This window comes from Hyalella azteca, unplaced genomic scaffold, assembly GCF_000764305.2.
Source record: "Hyalella azteca isolate HAZT.00-mixed unplaced genomic scaffold, Hazt_2.0.2 contig14315, whole genome shotgun sequence".
Taxonomy (NCBI): Eukaryota; Metazoa; Arthropoda; class Malacostraca; order Amphipoda; family Hyalellidae; genus Hyalella; species Hyalella azteca.
The window spans coordinates 27993-54860 of NW_025944205.1; the positions used below are offsets into that span (position 1 = coordinate 27993).

General features: G+C 39.3%; 1 protein-coding gene across 1 annotated transcript; it reads left to right on the top strand.

Moving 5' to 3' along the window:
* The first annotated feature begins 1701 nt into the window (after positions 1 to 1701).
* Positions 1702 to 26162, top strand: LOC125179005. The gene is made up of 13 exons (XM_047884026.1): positions 1702 to 1926; positions 3405 to 4146; positions 9735 to 9805; positions 10959 to 11109; positions 12764 to 14923; positions 15259 to 15522; positions 15791 to 17263; positions 18224 to 19212; positions 19617 to 20060; positions 20297 to 20494; positions 21339 to 21542; positions 21784 to 22704; positions 22932 to 26162. Exons 1-13 carry the CDS (start codon positions 1702 to 1704, stop codon positions 24252 to 24254), a joined length of 9165 nt encoding a protein of 3054 aa, XP_047739982.1. The 3' UTR covers positions 24255 to 26162.
* The last annotated feature ends 706 nt before the right edge of the window (positions 26163 to 26868 follow it).

Consider the following 26868-nt stretch of genomic DNA (forward strand, 5'->3'; position numbering starts at 1 on the left):
TCGGAATATAGATTGTTTGTGAAATAATTCGCTGCGTGACGTACAAAATTGAAGGCTTTGCATTTCTTTGCCGAAATAATACGATCGTTGCGCTCGCGACCTCGTAAAGAATTTGGAATGTGACGAGCGTAAGGAGGATCGAAACCAATTAAGTAATACGCTACAAAATATCCACTGGAATTTTTAGGGCATTTTCTCATATTTGGAAAAAGGCGCTATGCTTTTTTATATCAGGATATGTTGGCCCCGTGATGTTCCATCAGCTGCACTCATAATTGTAATTGATGGCTTTTTGTATTATCCAATTTTCTGCATACGGTTAATATTTCCTTGATTGTCGCTCCCTTTGCTGAATAATTAATTAATTTATTGTCTCACATAGCGCTGTTATTGGCTACGTATAGAGAATATTTTCTATCTCCGCGAACTGACGGTGTTACATTTCTGGTTCTTGCATTAGAATGTATTTTAAAATTTGATGAAAAATCACACATTTCGTGTGGAGTGTAAATTTGGTATTGCCGTAAAAAGTGTAGGTATTCTATTTATTTCAGTCAAAAACAATTTCAAAGTCTTTATTAATTTATTTTTTTTTGTCTTTTCGGTCTTTGTCAGATGTCAATTAGTTGAATGAGACTGCTGCTAATCCTGTCTTTATATACGCCTCAGCATCAAAGAAATTATTGGCACTTAATTCACTCTTTGTTCACCATTTTATTGCTTAACATTTCAACAATGTTTTGATTTGAAATTCACTTATTATGTTGACGTGTTCGCTCTTCTCTCGAAGCCACCTTCTTTAAGATCTTGAATTGACTTTCCATAACATATTGCTGTTGCATTCTTCATAAACAATCAATTGTATATTAAATAGCATCACACCATATTTTCAAATATATATGTTTTAATTCAGTGAACGCAAATTCATATAAATAGCTGAGTTTAGCATTGCATTCTTATAAATCAAGTCCGTTCAGATTCAGTTTAAATGTGGTCGTTCAGTTTAAATCATTTGCCTACGACCCCTGAGAACAGGAGGCGGTTAAAATGTATATATCTAGAGGAGATGCAGAAGTGATTCGGTGGATGCTGAACGACCGTAAATTCATATTTGATTTCTTATCGCGGAAGATGGTTCCAAAGAACCATTTTAATGAACCATTTCAATTATTCTGATATCGTAAACAATTTCAATTATTTTATCTCAATCTTCAGCGGATCAATCTCTTAATTTTTACTGAAAATTCTCGAGTTTAAACCACTAGTAGTTTATTGCTATCATTTTATAGTGAAAACATAAGCAAAGGAATTTTGTATATTACGGCAATTTTGATTCGTTTTCCATTGAAAGTGACATTTTACATATGCTGCTACAAGTTATAATTTTATGCTCCAAATTCGTATTAAATTCTAAATTTTTTGTATTTGTATTGATTTATTTTCTCAAACTCCTCTTTGAACGGTAGACTACATTTAAAATGGTAATTCAAAAATAGTATTTTCAATTTTGACTACATTAATTAGAATTTAAAATTTGAAGTATCATCTAGAAACATTAAACTTTTTTCTTTCCAGGTATTACAGATATTCCTAGGATAATGAGCTTTATAGAATGGTCATTTCACTGCACTAATAATCTTACAGAAACATTAATATTTTTTTTGCGTTGTTACCGAAGTAGGTTTTGTAATAAACTGAATTATGGCGAAGCGAGGCCGTCGCCGAAAGCGTCTTTACACTACGAGCCGCTACAAGCGGGCATCAAAAGCCCAGGCTACGAAGACAACTCCTGTTCTGGTAGCAGGAAACAGCCAAGATCCGACTGACGGAGAACACGTTTGGAATGAAGAACCTGCCAACGATGAAGCGTCAGAACTCAGGACAAGCGGCCGGCAGGAGTCTGTTCCGATTGCTCCTGACACGTTGGTATTACCTCCCGCGACAAGTGTATATGGTATACAAGAAACTGGGATTGAAATTAGTAATGAAAGAGCTGCCACCGCAGCATCGACTACATCTACGATTATCTATGATAGTCCAAAAAGACCATTGATGTCCACGGATTATCCGTCATCAAGCACCAATAAAAAAATTCGGATTAATACCTCAAGACGGGGTTCAGCATCACAGAGCGTGCCTTCCGCTAGCCCGGTCAGTCAAGTGTGTCCTCAACCGCAGTCAAGCATTTCTCTTGTTAACAATGACGTCTTTATGGTGAATGTGTCACCCACGACCGTCAAAAATATATCTCCTATTTCTTCCCCTCCGCCTCTCGGACAGCTTTTTATTCAGCGTAAACCTATCTCAACTGTGGATTTTCCTCAAACTCACGTTCCAGTAGTAAGTTTCTCGGGCGAAGTACCCGCGCATTTCTCCGGCGAAAGAGAAGTGCAATTGCACATCGAAGAAGACGATGCTGTGAATCTCAGTGAACAGTATTCGATTTTGGACGAAATAGAAGCTGGCGACCAAATTGATAGTTCCATTCAGTCGGACGTGGGACAACCTCTATCTGTTTGTGCTGGAGTTAGTCAGACCATCGCTAGTAACTCAAAACAAGTTTTCTCCGACTCCGCTTCTGGTGTTATAAACATCGTTACATCAGAGGGAACTCAGTCTTTATTACTGACGTCACCTGAATCTATGGCCACTCAACAAATAAATACATCTAACCCTCCGCTTTTATTAAAGCCGTTCATACAAACTTCTTTGGTGTCTGAAACTCCAGTAATGATCGATTACTCATCTAGTTTACGAGCTGGCCAACCTGGTGCAGCACATCACAATATGTGCACCAGCTCTAATGTTGTATTGACGACTCCGGTTGTCGCACAACCATCGACTAACATCGCGTCGTTCAGTGTTGCTGGCGGCCTCCAGCATCCTATACTCAATTCTTTTGTAAATTCATCGATTGCTAGTCAAAAAGCGATTACGGTTGCATCAACTGCCCTTCCCTCATCAGTAGTTGTCGATAGTCATGTCAGTGCCATAACAAAAACTGTTTCTAGTCCTGCATCGAATTTTGTTCACACTAGCACTGATAATTTCACTCTGACTGAACTTCCAGCTTCAGCGAGCTACACTAATTGGGTCACATCAAATAATATTTCATTCAGCAACGAAGATCATCGGGATTTATGTGGAGATAATCGCACAAAAAGTGTCGATGCATGCTTGACCTCGGATGACGAGCGGCTCACGAGGTCCGCTCCTGTTCCGGCGGCCTCTGAAGAAGTGAGTGACGTAATCATTATATTCAATTGCTTTTAATCACATACTCATGTTCTAAGATATTGATTAAAGGTCGATTTTTAGTTAAACATGGCAAATCAAATCAAGATATGTATGATATCTTTAATGTGAAATCTTTGTATTCATAGATTTAAAATCATATTTTTCAGGCTACCCGAAAATTTAGATTGTCGTCGAATGTCGTCACTAGCTCATCGCACACTACCTCATGGTCTCAGCGTCTCGAAGACTCATCCAATGAAAATGGTTTTCTCCATCGTCAAAAGAACAGTGATCAACTGAATATTGATGCTTACCCTCCACCTAAGCCTGCTGGTTTGAGCTCGTGTCTGAATGTTAACCCTGACGCTCCAGTTCATTCTTCTGTGCTCGTTAGTCTCCAAACAAGCAGAAATACGGCATCTTCGGAACAGATCTTGCCTACTCGTGCGGACTGTCGCCCCAGGCCACAATTGTTCAATGGAAATAACAAGAAGGCCAAGAACAATACCTCCACCGGCTGCGTCACAGCTAGTGGCGCGTCAGACGAAGGATCCGATTCCGGGAACGACAGAACCGGAACAGCCAGTGACAGGTCTGGGTTCTGCGTCGATTTTAACTATCAACCAAGAAACGAGGAAGAAGAGGATGAAATTGATTCAAAATCGTGTGAGGATGATTCCGATGCACACAATTTGGCAGCTGATACAGAGAAACTTCTGAGTGGAGACGCTCAGCTGAAGTCTGTAGCAAGCCTGCTGAACATGTTACAAGAAGGCAAGGAGCAGCAGCAGCTGCTGCCTGATGATGGTGCTGAAAACCTGAGCGATTCGGATTACGGCAAACCAAGCAGCGCTCAATCCAAGTCGTTACGCTTGCTGAAGATGAAACTCGAGGATAGCGACAATACAGGTTAGTTATTTATATGCTAGTATGATATTCATGCTGCATGGTGAATACATAATTGGTGAGCTGTTGGAATAGTCACATGATTTAAATGACGAAATTCATCGACTGTAAAAAGTAGGCTAACGACGAATACAATACGTCGTGGGATTCATGGCTGGGATTCATACTTATCGTGACGAAAACAGTTGCGCATAACTCGTTTTTTCATGTTTATTAACATTGAAGGTAACAAAGGTGATCAACTTCGTCTGATGCTTGTTAATGATGAATATAGAACTAGGTTGCCTATTTGCTCCTCTAAAGTTGTCGATGAAATGTTTTCTCCGAGCATGTGATTTTCTCGTAGCACGTGATTGATTGAACAGGGTTTTTTTAGTATTTTTTCTGCTTTGAATAATTTTTATTTTTAATTACGTTTTGGAGCGATAATTCTAAGCTCATCTAACTACTCCTATGGTACTATAAAATTCCCGTCTCTCTCTGAATTCACAGTTTATTAAACTGAAGCAGACTACTGCTCTATACCTAAAAATCGATAATAAACACACATATAATCTGTATCGCGAATGTTTAATTTTAAATTTAAGTGTTGTGCTATTAATTGTCTCTGCGGCAACTCATTTGAAATTAAAAAGCAATGATGAATTTACAAAGCAGTCTTTAGCTATATTATACTGAAAACAATTATCGATGGATTCAGAAGTACCTATAAGTCCAGCCGTTCATGTGGGGTTAAAGTTCAGTTATGTGTATCAGTGATTTAAGACATTTCCGTCTTAAATTAAATACTTTCATTGACTATTTATGACGTTTTTAAGTCTTGATATCTGATATAAATTTAGCGAAAACAAGGCCTATAACCTCATTGCAGTGGCTGGTGGTTCCATATATAGATATCGCTACAGAGTTGAATGTACTTGTTTTCAAGAAATTATTTTCAATAGTTAACATTTTATAATTTTTCCACTTACCATTATAGTTTGTAAAATTGTTACATTTTAGGAGTTTCGCATTCACTTCGAAAGATGGGTAAATCAATTCCCAACATATACTAATGTTCTACTCCGACCTTATATTGCCAGCATGCGTCTTTCTGCCATGTAATGTGTGTTAAGTCATTCGGAATGAAATATCATTTCTGCAATGACACTTAAGATCTATTTCTCGGAGCCCTATTCTAGAAATATGCCATAAGGTTTAAGTAAACAACTCATGCTTCGATCGAGAACGTTATAACGCGTAGCGAGTATGCTGAGAAAATGTTTTAGCCTTTTTTTACTCATGGGATGTTGGTAACCGTTGCTGCTGCTGAAACTTGGCATTCATGATGCACCTGCAAGGTTTGCAACTTCCAATTTTTGTTTTTTACAGCGCAGCTGCTGGGATGTAGAGTTCTGATTATTTTTGCAAATGTTTCTTATGAAATATTTGTATTTGCGTCTTTGAGATTCTGGGCTAGAATTGATTTTTTAGTTGGTCGGATTCCCATTTATTGTCGTACTCATAGGAGTTCTTCGTGTAGATATCCCAAACACTGCATTAGTTATTCAGTACATTCACTTCTATATTTCTTCATCGGATCACCTGTATAATATTGTAAGTGGACGTTATTAACTTAGTTAGCATTGTCCGTTAGCCTTTGTTCAGTCCGGTCTTCAGTGCGATTCTCAACGGAGGTCCGCATGCTGCTTAACCGGTTACATAAAGCTTTAGAGAACAGATTCGATAAGTTGGCGTCATTTGAGCTTAGCTGAGCTGCACAAGAAGTATTTCATACGTAACTAATCTCTGGTGCCAACCCCCGAAAAAATTCTCAGTTCTCCTGTGCTGGCTACGCTTAATTAACTTATGTGGGTTATAGTTCTTACAATTGTACTTTTGGAAGTACAGACATCATCATCTTTTGGAAGTTCAGATTTAGTGCATCAACAGCAGTAGGGTTCACGGACCACTCGGTCCACTGCTAGCCCGATGTTTTCATGTAACGCCATAACGACTGCGTCATGATCCGGGTTTTAATCTCTCTGAGCATGGAAAAGAAATGTACACGATCTGGTCTTATACTTTCAAGAAAAGTTAAGAGAGCGTAAGTTCATCAGCCAATCATTGACGGCCTTTCAAGCAAAATCCACCAATCATAGGCAAGAAAATAGAGCGTAAGTACTTACGGAGCGTAAGTACTTACGGAACGTAAGTACTTACGCTCTATTTTCTTGTCTATGACTGGTGGATTTTGCTTGAAAGGCCGTCAATGATTGGCTGATGAACTTGCGCTCTCTTAACTTTTTTTGAAGTTATAGGCCCTGGTCTCTACTTGACCAGGTACGTGCATGCGGTACACGGTCATCTCGCTGGCCCAGGTGTACAGCTGCAAAGTCAGCGTGACAGATGCGCAAGTGTTGCAGGGAGGCTTCGTCCAATGGCCGCTTTCATATTGATTATTTGCGAGCCTTCATCTAGCATCTGTGCCACAGCTGCTCACTCACGATCTTTACCAACCGAAAGCTTCAACTAGGGAAGAAATTTTAATCATCTATAGCAGTTCTCGTTTTGGTCACTATATGCAACTGTTAGCAATGTCGGCCGCTTATGCTAACTCCATCCATATTTTGCCTCTTCGGAATATTAGTAGAGATTGGTGTGAGTGCATTTGTTTCATCTTTATGATTCAAAAGTTCCCTTTATTTCATACACGTACCGTGCAATGGAGCTTTTAATGCCGTTAATGTAACAGTCCATGAATGGTTTAACGCTTTTCATAGGTACGCTTTTAATTCGCTAGATGCTGGATCATGATATCTCAAATTAATAAAAATTACAAATAGTCACTCATGCGAAATTCCAGACATCGAACATCTGACAGATGCGCTGAAAAATGAAACATTCGTAGCAAAAAAATGTCATGGGGATAATAAAATCCGCTTCACATTGCATTCTGTTCAGAATAATTCGGCCTTGAAAAATCCAGTTTTTCATTTATACTTGCATTATGATAAAAATGTTGTAGTTCATTATGAGTCACCACCTGCACGGTGAGGGCCAGGTGTTAAGACTTCTGTACATATTTTACTATTATACAGCAAGTCTAATGTGGTTGGCGAATGTCAGATTTAGGAGCAGAAGATAACTAGGAATTAAAATAATAATGAAACGGATTTCGAGTTTAATTGTCAATTTTATTTCGATCGGCTAATGAGATCCACATCTGGTATAGATTTAAATGGATTCATGAGTGACGGAACGTTCAAGTAATTGAAAGTATTCTCTCAATACTTTCACAATTTAACTTGAATTACAATAATAAAATCTTTATTGTAAGCAGTCGAGTCCGTAGACCTTTTCAAGGATTTATTTCATACAACAATGGGTCTAAATTTAATTAAAAATAATATAGTGAATGATTCATGTCATACAACAACGAGCTTAAATATTAGCTGCAGAAAAACCAGTGAATGCTTTATTTCACGAAACACCATGCATAATTTTTCAAGAAATTTGGGGAATGCTTTATGTCATGGCCTACCGAGCCTTAGTTTTAGTAAAAATAACTAGTGAATGATTAGTGTCATGCAACACTGTGCTTGAATTTCATTTCAAATAACGATGTAAAAACCTGCTGCTGTTTTTGCTTTCTTAATGGAGTACTTTTGTAGCGTATCTCTCTATACCGGGAAGTTGATATATACCAAATATTATTTTGATCATAGTGAGCTCATATTTTGGTAGCACCCTCTAGCAAATTAACGTATCCCACAACTTGATAGATGATTGATCGATTTTATCGGAGGTTTGTACACCTGTGCTGGACTATAAATGCGGCTCTCTTCAATTTTAACCATTCCAGAATCGAAACACAATTTTAACCATTCTAAAATCGAAATTTTTTAAACACAATTCTAACCATTCAACACCATTCGAAAATCGGAATCCGAAACACAATTTTAACCATTCGAAACCAATCTAAAATCGAAATTCGAAACTCAATTTTAACAATTCTAAACCATTCTAAAATCGAAATTCGAATAACAATTTTAACCATTCTAAAATCGAAATTCGAAACACAATTGTAACCATTCTGAACCATTCTACAATCGAAATTCAAAACACAATTCTAACCATTCTGAACAATTCTGAAATCGAAATTCGAAACAATTTTAACCATTTTTTAACCATTCTAAAATCGAAGTTCGAAGCACAATTTTAACCATTCTTAACCATTCTAAAATCGAAATTCCAAACACAATTTTAACCATTTTCTAACCATTCTAAAGTCGAAATGCGAAACACAATTTTAACCATTCTAAACCATTCTAAAATCGAAATTCGAAACACAATTTTAACCATTCTAAAATCGAAAATTGAAACACAATTTTATTTTAATCATTCTAAACCACTCTTTATCGAAATTCGAAACACAATTTTAACCATTCTGATCCATTCTAAAATCAAAGTTTGAAACACAATTTTAACCATTCTAAACCAGTCTAAAATCAAATTCGAAACACAATTTTAACCATTTTTAACCAATCTAAAATCGGAATACAATGTTTTTTGTTTGCTTAATTGAAAAAGGATTAAGATTTCAGGCTGATTAGAGATGTGTCTCACAATTCACCTTCTTTGCACAATCTAAATATTCTTCTCAATGTCCCTGTTTTTACAACACTTCTCTTTAACTTCACTTCTTGTCTGTTTGTTTGTCTGTCTGCTACAAATCTTGTAATTGAAATTTAATACACTTCTACTTATCCTATCGATCTGAAATTTTGCACACTTGTGTAAAGTTGGAGACAATGCATGAATAAAATGTCAAAATAAATGATTTTAAAATTTGAAATTTTTTTTAATATTAAAAAAATTGAAAAAATAATTTTGTCAGCTATAAAAATCTTATAACTGATATTTGACACATTTTTACCTGTCTAATTGATCTGAAATTTTGCACACGTGTGTGAAGTCAGAGGCAATGCATGAATCAATTAACAGAATAAATAATTTTGAAAAAAATTATATAGTAAAAATTTATACATTAAAAAAAGTGAAGAATTAATTTCTTTGATTTTCGAAAATTAGATGAGAAATTCATTGTAGGTACATCTGTAAGATTGGAGACACTGGATTCTTTGGAAGTGTTGTCTTTAAAAAGTAATTTTTAAACATATATTATTTTTAATCGTAGTTACAGTGCACTTCAATTGCGTTGATATGTAATTCTCATCCTATCACAGTTTAGGAGTGGCGTTGCGATTATTCCTTCGTCTACTGATGGTAACTCTAGTTACGAAGTCTATTGATAAGAATAGCACTAGTGACGGACAATGAATAGCACTAGTGACGGTCAATGAATAGCACTGGTGAAGGTCAATGAATAGCACTAGTGACGGTCAATGAATCTTGGACAACTGTCCAGGTCAATGAATAGCACTAGTGAAGGTCAATGAATAGCACTAGTGACGGTCAATGAATAGCACTAGTGAAGGTCAATGAATAGCACTAGTGACGGTCAATGAATAGCACTAGTGACGGTCAATGCATCCATAGATATAAGGTTAAAGTCTATTTAAAATGACTTGACGTGTTTGTTTGTGCAGAGTTTGACCTGGGGTCTTTTCAACGTCGGCGTCGCATCGCCTTCACGCCCCGCCAGTACAAACTACTACAGGTTGATATTATTAGATGCTATTTAATTATAAGGATGTCCCTCGTCTCACATGCAAAAAGTTATCGATCTCAAGAGATTATGAATTTCGGTTTTATATATGAATATCTAGGGCTTATTGAATTTTTTCTCAGTGATTTGAGAACGAAGTGAAACATGCAAATCTTCATAACATTTACGAGTGAGAGAATCATATCTAAGTGCCTGTGTTTAAAGTGATATTTTAGAAAAGCTATATATATATATGCCTCTATTTACTACATGTTCTTTCTATTGAAGGTTTAATTAAAAATACTAGATTTAAAATTGTTACAAATTTATCCATACTATATGATGTAAAAAAGTTTGCTCCTGTTATTTATTTGATATGCAATATCTTTTGATTGCAGTATTTCACGATTTACATGTAATAATCGAATAATTGGAACGAAGACAAATAGGGACATCCGAGCTAAAAGGTTCGAGCTCAAAACTGTATTCAAATTTTTGGAAAAAGTATTTTCATTTAATTATTTTTCATTTATTTTTTACCACACTTCTCTTTATCTTCACTTGTTCGTTTGTCTGCTATAAATGTTAAAATCGATATTTAACATACTTATGCCTGTCCAATCGATCTGAAATTTTGAACACTTGCCTAAAGTGGGAGACAATGCATGAATCAATTGACAGAATAAAAAAAAATAAAAAAATTAACTTTTTTACCTTTAAAAATAAAATAAAAAATTCATTGTACATGTGCAATATCGGGGAAACCGGCCTCAATAGAAGTATGGTATTAAAAAGTAATTTTCAAAGGCGAATTATTTCTGAGTTATATTTAACCGAATGAGTATTTTACAATCATGACATGTTTAAATTGTTGCTCGGCCAGGCCTCTTTTGTAATCTTCTTTCCCTAATATTCACACACTGATTAAAAGAGTTTACATTTTGAAAATAAGAAGTAAGTTCATCGTCGTAATAATATTTACGGTTAAGTGACCGAATAAATACGCTAAGTGCCCGGATATCGCGTCACAAAACTGTCCATTGCAGATAACTGTCAATTGCAGACAACTGTCCACTGCAGACAACTGTCCATTGCAGACAACTGTCCATTGCAGACAACTGTCCACTGCAGACAACTGTCCATTGCAGACAACTGTCCATTACAGACAACGTTCGAGCACAACAACTTCCCCGAGCCCTCAGAGCAGCGCAGCATCTCGCTGCAGCTGGGGGCGCCCTACCGCAGCATCAAGATGTGGTTCCAGAACAAGCGCGCCGCCGTCAGGAAGAGGCTAGGACCTGACGCCCCTAGGGCTGGTGCGTGCCAAGGCAAGGCTTTATATATCATATTATTTTGTTGAACTTTTTGTGTAGTGATCCAACTATTATATTATTGAACTCTTTGTGCAGTGACGGTAACTTCAGTTAAGGCAAGGCTTCATTCACTATTATATTATTGAACTCTTTGTGCAGTGACGGTAACTTCAGTTAAGGCAAGGCTTCATTCACTATTATATTATTGAACTCTTTGTGTAGTGACGGTAACTTCAGTTAAGGCAAGGCTTCATCCACTATTATATTATTCAACATTTTGTGTAGTAATGGTAACTTTATTTACCAGGTCGACAAATAAGAATGACATTGGAGACGATTAATAAAAACGTGCGAAAGGTATCAACTACTGTGATTACAATAGACTTGAAACGGAAACTTCCTGATTTGAAAACTCAAAGAAGATAAATTGTAAATATATTATTATATAGAAAAAATAATTACCTGAATTTTTGTATCACTTAGTTTTACAGATGTCATTGTACAAATGACGGCCCGCATTGTCAATGCATTCAGTTAGTCGATTTTTGAAGTTCAGTTCAACTCACTGAAGCATATTGACGCGTATATTGACCTCATCTCCTTGAGAGGTAACCTTCTTTGGCCGCCCCCGATCCCCTGATTTGGCTAAAGTGTGAGTTTTTATAGGGTTATCTTGAATCAATTGTTTACACTTTACAATGACTGGCCAAGGACCCTACCTCATTTGAAGAACAACATATCCGTCAATATTCTTCAGCGAGATGAACGGAACTTAAAAAATTGACTAAGTGAATGCATTGCCAATGTGGGCCGTCATTTGTCCGATGTCAGCTTTAAAACAAAGCCATACAAAAATTCAGGTAATGTATTTACAAATAATATTTATATCATAATGATATCTTTACTAGTTCTTTTTTATTGAGCTTTCGAATCAGGAAGTTTCCGTGAATCACCCTGTGTATATTGGTTGTATCAGGAGCCTTGCTTAACTTTGTGCATCGTAAGCACATAAAGACTTTGCTAGTTGCGAAGACTTTTTAGAGATCTAAATACTAAAATCTATCAAGCGTAACAGTAACATATCATCTAATAAAATATTAGTGATCAACTAGTGGTATAAATTCTTGTTGGTAAACTGGCTCGATCTTCACCTAAGTAGGTGGGTTGAACTCATCTAAGTAGGTGGGTCTAAGAACTCATCTAAGTAGGTTGGTCGAACTCATCTAAGTAGGTGGGTCTACCTTCAACTAAGTAGGTGGGTCGAACTCATCTAAGTAGGTGGGTCTAGCTTCATTTAAGTAGGTGGGTCCAACTCATCTAAGTAGGTGGGTTTAGCTTCATCTAAGTAGGTGGGGCGAACGTTTAACGTAATAAACTGCCTGTATGAACGAAGTCAATAACTATACCCCTGTGAGAACTGCGCTATTTTGTCGTTACCCCTTTTCTGCTATTCTATGGATCAAACATTGCGTTAGAAAATAGTCTCTACTGCAATTATATAATGTAAAAATGTGCTGAACTCCAGAATATTATGTTTTAGCCTCTTCAGTGAAAATGAGCCAAAACATACGGCACTTATATGCCACATGTTCCGAAAAGATTTGGTTACCTACGGTGTTGAAAAATGCATCGAGTAAAATATAATTTTTTATTACAGCGGGATCTCCTCGTACAAAGTACAAGAACGCATCGGATGCGAACAGCTGCTTCTATTGCGACCTATGCCCGGCCGCCTTTATTGCCTTGCCGTTCCTGAAGCGCCACAAAGAATACCACCAAATAAAGACCTATAACTGCAGTGACTGCAACGCTGCCTTCACCCACTCCGACCTCCTCACCACTCATTCCCGTGCCAAGTGTCGAGAGCAGGATAAGCAAGTCGATGGAAGGTGTGGGGGTTCCTCTGACGCCAAAAAACTAAGATCTGAGCTTAAAATGAAACTGAATCGTGTATCGAGTCAAGCTTTTGCTGACGCGGCTGACATCGACACTGGGAATCTCTCGGCTGATGCAGAGGACGGATCTGAAGTCGAAGTGGTTGATTTATGTGATGGCCCTCAGGAACCTTCCTCTGGAGTTCCACATCTGCATACTCACGTACCTAAGCTGGACATGCAAGCCGACAGTAAAAGTTCTTCAAGATCCCTTATGACGACTGTTTTGAATATTCCTAAATTACCGGCTTTGAAATTTTTATCGTATGTTGGCGATGGGCAATCCGCAACCGATAAAAACACTGAATTATCCGCTGATGCTTCGATACCGAACCCCAGTGTAGTCCCAGTGCCCGCTTATACTGGCTTCGGTTCTCCTGTGAGTTTTGAATCAAGCGACCGGTTCCCAGATGCTCCCGAATTTATGGCTCATAGACCAAGTGAAGACATCGAGGGCCTCAAAATTTTGGCTGAGCAGTGTCTTGTGCATGCATCCAGTTCCGGAACCGAGGCTACATTAAGTCAACCAATAGACTTGCACAAACCTAGACCCTTGCAAGACCACTTGGAAAACAATCGGTCGTTGGCCGACACTTTAGAAGTGCAGTCGAATTCCATTAATTCGACTCCAACTGGTGAATCTTCTGGTACTGCTGACCAGCAACAGGATTCATTGGACGAGAAAGCTGGCGACCTTTGCGACAACTCGACTGTAGTGAAAGGTGCAAAAATCCAAGCCAGGGTAACCATGCTTCCGATTTCAGCAGCGACCGCGTTAGATGCTGACTCAGTACCGATGTTCGCTCGTTCTTTGCCGTTGATTGCTGCTCTTCATCAAATGAGCAAAGTCAACGCCCAACATTCCAGGGAGATGTCGGGCTCTTATCAACACGAACTCAATGGCGATACGGAACATGATTCTACCGAAGAAGTGGATTTGGACGACGAGAAGGCAGAATTACTTTCGGGTGATCAAAGAGAATTCTGCGAGGACGACGGGGAAACAGCTGCCGAAGGCTCTCATAAACCGTCAACGGAACAAATCATCCCTGCTGTTAGGAATCAACTGTTGCAACAAGCGTTACTAAATCAAATCAAGCAACACCAAAAGCACGAACAAAATCAAGTTTTGCACAAACTTTCGAAATATTATGCTGGTGTCAGCGGCAACAACACGGGAGAAATAATCTCCAGCAGCCCTGATCTGACGATTCGTCGACAACAAGAACCTTCTTTGGGTATCAAAAATGAAATGATTTTAGACAATGACGAATCTAACCAACTCAAATTTGGGAATCTTACAATTTATCCCATCAAATGCAAACCAAAAATTGAGCCTGCCTCAAGTTCCCAACCCATAGACTTGTCCAGCCGAGCAACATCACAAGAAGACGAAGAGTCTTCCGGCATGAACTTGTCCTCAGACACAGGTCCAGAAATTTCGGTACACGCTCCAAGGCAGCAATTAATGCTCAGCTTCCATCAAAATTTGCTTAAAATCTTAGCTAACCAAAGCACTAATGAGGGTCCGGCAACTACTGAATCAGATAACAGTGATGCCGACACGAGTAACTCTTTAGCTCTGTTACCGTTCCTAGCAGGAGCTGTAGGAGGCTTGCCAGCTAACGCGCTCATAAAGTCCCTCCTAAGCGCAAATATCCTCCTGAACGCCGCGCACACAACACCTGAAACAGAAAATAATCCTGCAGGACTCGAGCCTCCTAGCACTGATGCTGGCACTCATATCTCCTCTGGTGCATTCAAAGAAAAAATTTTCTCAGCTTTGCTCAGTCAATTGATCAACAAAAATAACAACTCCGTGCACGATCAGAATTGTCAGCGAGATGGCAGTAGAGACGGCTTGGATTTCGATGCGCAGGCCGGTTAGTATTATTAATTATAACCATTCTTAGATGAATTATCTACTCATATATATAGTTATTGTTTCTTGTTTTATACATACGTATGTTTATTTTTCTAAGGTTCTCTCCTTAATTTTCATATTCAATACTGATTTGAGTGATATTCTATAGGATCTTCGCTTTCGTAATGGAATAATACAATAACAATAATACAAATACTGGATTGTCAAAACATTACATAAAAAACTTACTACGCTAAACTTTAAGTTAAAAAATTCGTTTGTAGTTCGAAATTAGTTCGAAAATATTGCTTATAATATTCATTATTTCAATTCTTAATCGATTATTATGCCCAGGCAAAGCGAACGGCAGCAGTTGCTCAGCCACGACGACGACTACGACGTCTGGTGGCAGACCTCAGCGGCGCCGGACGACGGTGTTCTCAGAGACACAGCACCGCATCCTCTACCAGCACTTCACGCACTGCAACTTCCCGGAGCCTGCCATGTTCCGCATACTGGCTAAGCTCATCGGACTTGACGCAGCTGTCATCAAAATCTGGTTCCAGAACGAACGTTCGAGACAGCGCAAGAGGGCCAGCTTCATTATGGAAGGAAATAGTGAGTTGGTTTTATACAGTGTAGCTTCATCTCCCCCTGACCCAACGTGAAATTTGAAATTTGTTTACCATTATTTTTCATTCTTTTGAAGCATTTTGTGCAATATTTATCCATTCCCATAAGAGATCCTTCCTGCAAAAAATATCAATGATTCGCTATGTGAAATCTTCTTATTTATCCTCTTCCTTGAACGTATTATTGCTCTAAAGCTCGGTTAATGATCTTTAGTGTCGAATATTCCTCCTAATGTCTACCATTTTGCCTCCAGAAAGCTTTGCCGACAAGCCCTACAAGTGCATGGACTGCGACATGTCCTTTGCGATGGCCACCTTCCTGGTGAAGCACAGCGCCAGGCATTCACTCCACGATCAGTCACAGACGAAGACGAGAACTTGTCCAATTTGTTCATTGAGATTCGAAACAGACGCCTACAATGAACATTTACGTTCAGTTCACCAGGTCGACATGATGCTCGAAGAGGTGAAGCCTCTCGATGAGAAGGAGGAGAGTGAGAATTTAACCTGCTACTTGTGTCAGAAATCTTTCGAGGATCCTGAGGCTCTTTTCATCCACAAGAAAGATCACCTCATCAGCAGATATGGAAGCGTTGCTTCATGTTCCATTTGCGACTCGAGTTTTGTGAACGCCATTTGCTTAGAGGCTCACATGCAGACTCATTACAAGCTTGAGTGGAACTACGAGTGCAGCATGTGTCGCAGTCGCTTTCCTGAAGAAATTTTGCTCAGGTCACACACAATGAGCCATGGAATTCCAGCCCCAGCTATTTCCTCTGTCAACAGGTACAGAAGCCAGACTCAGGAGTGCCAAAAGAAAAGCATTATTGCGACCCCAAATGTGGCATCCTCGCTATCTGGCCCTGACCTAACGACCTTGTATACAAATGATAATTCTAAGTCAAATGGAATTGATGCTGAGAAAATGATGGACTCCGAAGAGGTTTTGAGGAAGCCTATTTTGGGAGGGCTGCTCGCGGGAAATCCGCAATGTGTGGATACTAAATTCATTTGTAATTCGAGCAGCTCTTCAATCCAACTCCCTATCCAGATAAGCACGTCTCAAGTTACCTCCACACAAGCTGGAACACCTCTTGCCATCCGCACCACTGATGCAGAGGGCAGGAGCATCATTCAGCTTCTCCCGGTCCAGCTCGTGCCTGCAGTGCACAACCCCAACAGTGATAGCAGCTCCGATAATTTATTCAACGCAAGAGACGCATCAAGTATAGATGAACCTCAGACGTTAACCTCTACAGTGACGCCAAAAACCAAGAAAAAACTACCTGATCTTATTCCGATTTGCGAGTACCAAACAGCTGCTCGGAATATCCGCGAACAAATTCATGGAATGACGAATACCAGAGAGGAAAATACTCATATCGTCCAGTCTCGTGCCGATTCCATTCTAAAATCTTACATTACTGGAACATTGCCCCGCGTTTCTGGAATCCGGACTTCCGCAGACTCTTCGACCACGCAAACAGAAAATGCTGCGTTCCCATCGCTCGTTAAGATTGAGCCGGGCTTTGCTAGTTCAATGGATTCAAAGTCAAATTTGAATGTTGAATCTCCAGGGACAGAATGCCCTGATTCGAAATCAAATTCAGGAAGGAATGAACATGTATCAAATGATGGCGCACATCTAGTGTCACCGCTGTCAAGCCTCGGGTCTCCGGGAGGCGTTCGGGTCGTGGACTGTTCTCAGCTCACGTCGAGTCATCACGGTGAGTTTACTCGCTATTATTTCTCATTATTTGCTTGCTAATGCAATTATTTAACACAACTCGCTCGTCCTGAAGCGTTAGCAATTATGACCACTGAACCAAAGTACTGACTCAACAGAACAACTTGAGTGAGTGATGCGGAATAAAACGAAATGTTCAATACAATAAGCTTTGCTATCAGATACTCTAATTAAACATTCTAGTGTCGAAAGGCAATATGACGACAACAGGCAATCAATAATACGATAGGTATTATTGCGATATTGTAGGTTTCAATTATACGTTATGGGCACGGACAACAGCGACGTATGTGCAGAAACTTATAACAAAAGTAATACTCGTGGGAGGGAAGGTTCAGCTGACCTGTCATAACACCCATTCAACAAGTTTGGTTTTTGGAGCACTTGGACTTAGCACTATTTCTTTAGTGTAGTCCATTTCAAAATATAAGACAAAAATATACAATGAGGTTTGATGCGCACATGAGATATAAGGCTGACATTTTGGGTTGGGGAGAACAGGATCTGAGCCTGTTAACGAGTCCAGCTCGGAAGTGAACTTAGGGAACAAGAGTACAAGTCTCTTTAAGAAAGTGGCGCGCATTCTTTTGCTTGGTTGTATTTTCCTCGACATTCTTTTAGTTCGGCCATAGGTTTGTCGCTCATTTGATCAGCACCCTAATGACAATTATGCTTTCTACTTAGCATAATGAATAATGAAGAAATTGGCCATGTTGAACAAAAAAGTTGCTTGGATGTTTCTTCGGAATGCAATGGATTTTGTGATGATTATATTTAATAATTATGACTCTTCTTATACGTGAAAAAAATATTTTATGATTGGCTATTATTCCTTCCGTTTAGTGCTTTGTTTCTAATGTAAAACCACTTAATTAGCATTGATTGTTTTGACCTTTGCTAAGACTAGTGCAGCTAGAGAATTTTCCTTACTTTTTTTCAGATTCATTCTCTGAAGAAAACTCGAAACTTTTCAACCTCCTCAGTCAAGGCTTGCATTTATCCAAAGCTAACGAAGCAAATGACTATGGAAACTCAGAAGACGAACCACATGAAGAAATGAACCTCGGCCCGTGCAATCGGGACTCTGATGGCACAGGCAGCGATGACGAGCTAGTTATTGACCTCAAGGAGGGAAACGAGAGCCACGACAGCGAAAATGAGGATTCAAAAGACCTTGCGGCCAAAATACGCTCTGAAATGGCGGCCTCCGCTTTGAATCCTGGAAATGTGAAAGTTAACTTGCAACTTTTACGAAGCCTCAACCTTGACAGTTTGAACTGCAATGCAGACTTGAAAAAATATGTAGTTGGAACAATTCAACAAATAATGAAGTTGAGAGAAGAAGAGATGCTTACTGAAAATGAGCGAGAATGTGATTCTGTCTTGTTGCAAAATGACGATGGCGCGCTACCGGACCTCTTGGACGGCCGGGGCCCATCGCTCGAGGACGGTAGACCAGAAGAGCAGCAGGAGAATAAAAAATACCGTAACCGTCGTGAGTACACGCAAGACGAGCAGCTTATTTTGTTGGCTCATTTCCAGCACAACCACTTCCCTCCAACTCGTGAACTTAAACTGCTTGCTAAAAGACTTAACATCACGCACCGACAAATCATGCATTGGTTCCAGAACCGCAGAAGCAAGGAACGTAAATCTCTACCGTACAGTCGCCGTGTTTCACGTCAGTGTTCTGATTGTAAGGCAACGTTTGTCCACGACGAAGGACTCGCTAGCCATAAAGCAGAAAGTCACGACCCTTCGTCTGTTGCCGTGCAGTTCGTGTGTCCTGTCAAGTCGTGTATGATGTCGTTCCCTAGCGCCGTGCTCTTGCAGACACATGAGCTTCTGCACGATAAGAAAGACGCCGGGTTCCGCAAGTGTTTATCTGAAATGGAATCAACGACTGTCAAGAAAACGAGACGAATCTTGGTGAGTTGAAAGAGCTTTTCCGCATTTATTTCAAGCATTATATTTTTTATGTGAGATATTTTAAGCAGCGCCAAATAGCCAGAATTGCTTGATTATACGATTAAAATGGTTTAACATAAATTGATTTCGAATGTTGTTCAAGATTCAAAAAGTCGTAAATCAATTTTAAATGAAGAACTCTACTGTGTTAGTAAGCCAGAATGCTCTAGAGTAATGTAGTTCTTGTCAAGCTGTCATTTTATGAATTATTTTATTCTTTTATATTTCTTACTCTTTCAGTCATTTTACAATAACATAATCCTGCTGTGTTACCTTTCTGCACCGCGTTTTCAGTTCACGTGATAGTTTATCACTACCATCTCGTTCACATCGGTCATTTCAGCCTCTCTTTCATAACATTACAGCCGAAGAAGCTTCACATGGAGGGCTTCAACTCGAGTCTGGCGCTCAAAATACCTGGCTTGAGTTCGTCGTCATGTTCTCCGTACACGTCGCCCATGTCGTCTCCTCCGCTTCCTTCGTTTTTGTCGTTGAAGCCAAAACTGTTGGGCACACGGTTGTCCCTGCCTGGTCTAGAGGGTCTGTCTCTGCCGGGATCGAATCCTGCAACAAACATGACATCAACTTACCCTGTCGGCAAGGGCTTCCCAGTTGTTAAGTCTCCAACGAGTACTGCTTCTGAAGTTGGGGCCACTGCGCCGAATAATAACGAAGTGACTTCGTCCGCCGGCAACGAAGACCCAGCTGTGCATATCATTAACAAACTTCATCTCAATATAGAATCCAAATTCTCTCATGGTTGCGGTGTCAAAGCGAAAACAAGTCCAAGATGGTCGTTTGGAAGCCTAGTAAGAGCCCCAAATTAAAATATTTCAATTGGCTTACATTTTAATGCTCATGCCAATTTCCTATGGATCTTGCTTCCATCTGTTTACTTTCTGTATTATTTACTGATATTTTTTTTTGCATTTTATCGCTACAAAAGAGATTTCAAATATTTATTTGGCTTTTTACTAACAATTTTTGGCATTTTATCGGTACGGAAGACAATAATATATTTATTTGGCTATTATTTTGCGTGCAGACGTCGCCAGACTCGTCAATGCCAGCTGGACCAGCGTCACCCATGAGCAGTGCGGCGAGCGTGTGCAACCTCGCGTCCGAGTCCCTGGCTCAGCTGAACTTCCATTTCCAAGAAAACAACTTCCCAAGTCCACAGGAACTTCTCGCCTTGAGTCGCGAGTTTGGACTTGATGTACAGTCTCTCTCTGCTTGGTACAAAGTGAGCTTTACTGTAACCTACACAGTGTCATTGATGACCAGATTGTATAACAATGTTTTAGTGACGTAAGTTCTCTTCCCTTCGCCCTACAGAAATGGAGTTGTGTCTTCTACTGTAGGTTGTAGGCATTATAATATTGGCACAATTGATTTATTTATGCTCGTGTTGCCCCGCGATTCAGTACAAATTATTTGTATTTATAGGCAGCTAATTACAGAAAAGCAGCCTTATAATGTATATGTAGCGGGGTAGGTCTAAGGTATGGACCGCAAAGATAAAGCTTCCTCTTGCTGTACTAAATATGATGAGACGCCATGAGATTCTAATAACTAGCTATCACCTATCGTAGTGAATAGTATGTGACTAGCATAGATGTCGTTTGCGATTGAATTAAGCGTTTGATAGGATTATGTAAGCACAGTATAGGATACATTTAAATTCTCAGCTAGCTTAATTTTTAATCTCGGGTTTTTGAGATGCTGCTTAACACTCTCAAATACTTCGAGCTTATAATATGTCTTTATTAAGTGGAGATACATGTAAAAAATATAACTCAGTACTGAGTGCAGTGACAGTGAGCGCATTTTCTCGTCGACGAAAACGTGAAGTCACGGACGGACATGGCGAGCACAATAGCGCCTTTTTCATAAATGAGAAAATGTGCTAAAAATGCCTCTTGAGATGGTACCTTATATCAGTGCTTTCGTCCCTTGTTTCCATGCATTGTCTCTGAAGTCCTGAATTCGTGTATCTTTTATTCTGGTAAGTTGAATCTTGTGAATTCTATCTCGTGTATGAATTCTATCTCGTGTATATTTCATGTATCCTGTTATCATTCTATCAGTCGCAGCGCCAGCTGACCGTATCTAAGGAACTGGTGGGAGGCACGAGTATCAGCTGCTGCTGGTCCCCCACCCTGAGCGGGGGGGCGGTGTTCGTGGGCAGCGACAGCGAGACCGAGCAGACCTGCCCCATGTGCAGCGCCGCCTTCGTTACCAAACGCGACTTGCAGCAGCACATCAGACTACACTCTGACCCCGCTGCTTTTGTGAGTGTAATAAGAATTTGTTTAGATTAGAAATTATGCAATTTTACTGTCGATATTAGGATAAAGTTCATGTTTTCACTGTACAAAATTTATCGTAGTATCACCTTATACAACTGTTACAATAATATATGAAATGAAATATTCATCAATTTCGGGAAAAATTTCCTAATTTTATTTCGTTTATAAATATAAATCAACTTTAAAGCATGCAAAAGAAAATATTAAGAAACATTTCTTGCAGACATGCGATGTCTGCCACGCAGTGTTTCGTCACGAGTGCGTGTACGGCAGCCACGCAGCAGAGCACGCAGTGTCTGCGTGCGGTGAAGCGGCCATGTCCACCACTGACCTCCTGGCGGTCAGGTCTCCTCCCCCCAAATGTCCATCAAAACCACGCGAGTCTGGCCATCAGCCAAGAACTCAAGCAAATTCAAGTCAGGACTGTGACTCTAAGCTCACAAAATCAAGTAAAAAAGCCTCAGAAACGGAGAAAATCGCCGATGAAAACGTACTTTTGACGAATGAATTCGAAAAAATTCAGGCAAACAATTGTCAGAAATCCGGAAATCTTCGCGTCCGGAAATCATTGGATAGTGTGACTTCTAGGACGACTAATAAAAAAACGTCTTCGTTTAGACATAATTCTGAAGGCAGTAAATTAAATTACAAGGCAAACAGTAATGAAAAACTTGTCTGCCGGCGATCCTCCTCTGGCTGCCTAATCATTAGCAAGTTAAGTGCAGTTGGAAATACCGGATCTGGCAAGCGACCCTTAGACAACGATGATATAAATTCTAGTGACGCGCAAATAACTGGTTTAAAATCATCTAATGAAGCTAACGTCACGTACTCTTCACCAACAACCCCTAAATTTCGAACAGTTTTTGCTTCAAACGAACGTTCTTTGCCTAAAGGCCTCAACGGCGTCAAATCTGTTGATGCTTCAGCCCCCAACGAACGATCGGCAGCTGGTAACCGAGTACTACCGACCGATCTACTGCGAGGCCAACCTTCCTGTAGTGGCAGTAAGGGAGAGTTGAAACTCTCGCTTAAATTACCTCCAGAAAGAGCAGGATGTGCGCCAACTAAAATTGAGAATAATGTTGTGTGTGAAGGCAGTCCTCCGTTAGAAGCACCTTCCCTGAGCGGAAAGCAGTTGAAGGTGAGTTCATAGGGTTTTATTGCGAATTGTTCGTGCAGGTTCAGAGGGATTAGACCAGCTCCATGTAATTTTACTGGACTTTACTATTAGCACAATTCAATTTTTCCTTATTTCCTACTACTATTCAGGTATTGTGTTACACAATAATAAGTTGATTTATTTTTAGCTTTTCGTTACACTCCCTGAATTTTCTATGTTAAATTCTTATCCGACTAATTTGGTCTCAGATTTTGGAGACGCACTACGAGAGCAACAACCTGCCTCGTGGCCCTGAGCTGCGCTTGATATCGCGCCACTCATCTCTGCCTGTGAGCAGCATCGTGCGCTGGTATAGCGGCCGCCGCCAGAGAGAGCGAGAAGAGCTTAATAAAGTGAAGCAACCTGTGTCTCGTGTGCAGTGCCCGCACTGTAACAGCTGCTTCATATCTAAAGTGAAACTTGCGCCTCACATACAACTGCACTTGGCCGCGCATGAAGAGACTGGGAATGCGTGCGAAACGTGCGGGGCACAATTCCCTAATGAAGTTCTTTTAGAAACGCATCTTTTCTGCCACGGGCTAAAAACATACAAACTTTACCTTAAAAAGAAGAAGATAATGAATGCAAAAGAACGCAAAGAAATTAAAAGTGCTGGAAAATCTGCACCACCACGTGAATCTATTGAGTCTTCCGATTCAACTGTACAATTAAAAACTGAAATGGAAACTGATCTCATCGATAGTTCCAGCCCCAGTACAGGGAAGACTGGCTTTAATAATGATATGTCTGGAAGTGAGGAAAACACGCAAGTAATTTCCCAGAAGACTGTTGAGTGTCAAGGTTGTGAGCCGGAGGAAGTGAGTGCCGTAAAATGCAATAGGATTGACGTATCTAATCCTGCCCCAGAGCTTTGTAGTACTAAGAGTGAACATTTTCCCCTAATACCCAAACAAAATATTGCGGAAAATAACGAGTCCACTGGTGAACATGCATTTCACAATAATGTGCTGGACAAAATTGGTGCACTTGAAAAAAGTCAACTTGAAATCGTGCAAGGAAATTCGGACTCTACTATGTCTTTCAAAGAAAACTCTGTGGACTCAGCCCTCGAGTTGTCTGTGCAGTTCCTGAACCAATCCGCTCCAGGAATTAACTCGCCGCCTGCTTCTCGCCAGCAAGAATTCGATAACGACTCGGCTATTTTGGAAGATAATAAAGTTTCGGATGAGCAATTGGTGCCAAAACAAAATAGCGTTAGCGACTCGCTTTCAAATACAGCCTTTGAAAGTAACTTTCATTCAAATTCAACACATTGTGATGGTGGTGCAGAATCTCTAAAAGATGTCGTGACAGCTGACGATAAGTCCTCTCCCTTGGAAAATAATGATTCATGTTGCTTGTCGCCTGGAAACCCAGCAAGTAATGCCGACGCAACTCAAATTTCCGAGGAGCTTCTCTGTGACGACGAAGAAGGCGAACCGCTACCTGAGGGAGAAGTTCTGGACTCGATCATCACAACGTACACAATTTCTCAGTATATCGCTGAAGAGGAGAAGCAACAGATTTCGTGAGCTAGATAAGGCTAGTGATGCCTATATTATGTCTGTCTCATAACTCATCAACACTTGTTCAAACTTTTACCATGTGCCGCTAGAAATTCGATTCTTTGTAAGTTTAATTATATTCCTGAGCTTATCTTCAACATATTCAATATCAACACTCATGAAAATTGCTTGCTCATTGAAAAGGCTGGCATGACACTCAGTCATTTTCATGTGTGATTATCTCACTCATATTCAGAATGTTTTTTCTTACAGAATTTTCTCTCCTTGAAATTTGCCTCGTTCAAGAGTAATAACTTGGGTGCTATCTTGGCTTGGTTTATAGCATCAATGTGCTTCCCTCCGGAAAATGAACGTGCGGATCATTAATAGTCATAGTTAGTCGTGTTAAACTTGGTAGAAATATCCTTGCACGACGGAAAAATTGTGATAGTCCTAAGAAACGATGCGGCTTCATTCTTTGAAAAGTCTGTGATCGCAAATTCTACTGCCACCAATTCTAATATGGCTGAAAAAAACGTACCTATCTCTCATGAAATTTACTCAAAAGAAATTTGTAGAATAACGAAAATTCTAAAAGATCGTTTATCGTTACTATTATCCAAGTTTTTTAAGACGGAATGTTTTATTTTACATTCCTGCAGATATTTCATTTGACTAATCCAATGTACCTATTGAATCTAAAAATTAATTTTTGTTTTACGTGTACTCGACTGAAGTGCTTGTCACCTGGGCACTAATCCCCAAATTTCAATGGTCATGATATAACCGCTATGTATTGGTCGTACCATTTCTTAAAATCAGTACAAAATTATAAAGCTAAAATTCTAATTAATTAGAAATTTACTGAGCCAGTGTTTACGGTGAGCAACTCCCGTTATGATCTTGCAATATCTGGTGCAAAACCAAATCAGAAATGTGGTGCCTGAGGTGTGCAATATGGATCTTAATCTTTATAAAATAAATCTGTACATATAATTTTCGGGAATTGAGGTCTTTTATCTACGAATGGTGCGTCAATCAGTAGCATGTTAGGGTATTATCAACGGTTGATTTGCTTGTATAAACCTTTTGAAAACGGATGTTTTTTAGCTTAACTGTCGTACTCGGTCGCTATGTTTGCCTCGGTCAGTTATGGCGAGGTATGTTGAATCTGCAAATTATGTGCCATTTTTCAATAATTTTATGATACGCTTCAAACTCGCGCCACTGATCGATAGTTGAGTTCTGTTGTTAAGATGTTAATTTTATGGAGAAGAGGGATCGCATTAAAGGGGTCTTACATTAGCAAGTGGCAGAAAAGAATGGCGTAAAGGCATTAAACTACTATTCAAATAACTTTGAACTTTATCACATTGTGTTTTTACTTTCGAAGATTTTTTTATTTCAGATTTTTTTTTATTTTAGAATGTTTTTTCCGAATGTTTTTTCTATTCGTACTGGGTTTTATTGGAGGTTATTAACTACTTTATTACCACAGCAGAAGAGTGTATACAGTGTAACTCTACCGTGTTGTCATGACAGGCTCTGGACGGTGGCTATCTACGCTTAGTGCGTTATGAGTCGCGCGAATGCGTATCTTGTTAATCCTATTCATAACGATCAAAACTCCTTGGGGTCTGATCAAGACTTTAAAACTGAATGTTTGTGTTTTTCATCCATCGGCATTATATATTTTTTTTGTAGCACTGGTGTATAAGTCTAGAACTTTTGAGTGTGCCATCGATACCAGGCACGGAGATTCGAATGACAAGTTTCTTCAACGCGGCAAACTTAATCGTAATCTGAACGAAGCCAAAAAAATGTTTTTAATAATATTCAACTAGGAGTTAAACTCTTTTTAGCGTTTATGACTGAAAACTTAATAATACAGCTATCTATTTTATCAAAGATAACATGCCAATTCGGTAATTTATTTGTCAGATCAAATGAAAATAGTTTTTCGTCAGCTGTCCATGCCTTGGTCTTATAGTATATCAATAATATTATTTATGCGTGTTAATATGAACCGTGTTAGATCTTTCAAGCAGCAGGATGCTAGCTATCATCGCGGTCAGGGCTGTTGAGTGGCTGGGCTGGTGTCTCGATGATGCTGGTAGTGAATTTTGAGTTTTTAATCATGTTATCCAAAAATTGCCGTCATTTTATTTATTAACAGTCACCATCTTTCCACAATTATTGCTGTACAAACCAAATTTCATCACAACTTTGGTAGCGCTACAACGTTTCATTTTTCCGAAGAAAAATTGAAAGAAAATAATATTGACCTAATGCTAATCGGTAAAAATTCGGATGTGTATAGCTTCCGGCTAATTTTTGTTTCATGCGAATGTTTTTACAAAGCGATACGATGCAATAGTGCTATTATTTTGCAATATTCATGGCAGGCTTATATTTTATAAAATACCTTTGCAATAGGCTGGCTTCAACTATATTAGAGATCTAAAATACTTGGGAATCCTTTTTCCCAGTTCTCTTAGTTCTATTAACCATACGAATGATTGCGATGCCGGATATCAATCTAAAGATCGTCGTACGTTAGTCACGAAATATTTGCTTATCGTTGACGTAAAGCTTTGGTCTTAACCAAAAAACTTACGATGAACACTAGAGGTCTGAAAAC

Coding starts and splice junctions, on each gene's coding strand:
- LOC125179005 (XM_047884026.1), top strand. CDS start 1,702: ATGGCGAAGCGAGGCCGTCGCCGAAAGCGTCTTTACACTACGAGCCGC. Junction 9,806..10,958: donor GCCAGTACAAACTACTACAG/GTTGATATTATT, acceptor TGTCCATTACAG/ACAACGTTCGAGCACAACAA. Junction 19,213..19,616: donor AGAAAACGAGACGAATCTTG/GTGAGTTGAAAG, acceptor ATAACATTACAG/CCGAAGAAGCTTCACATGGA.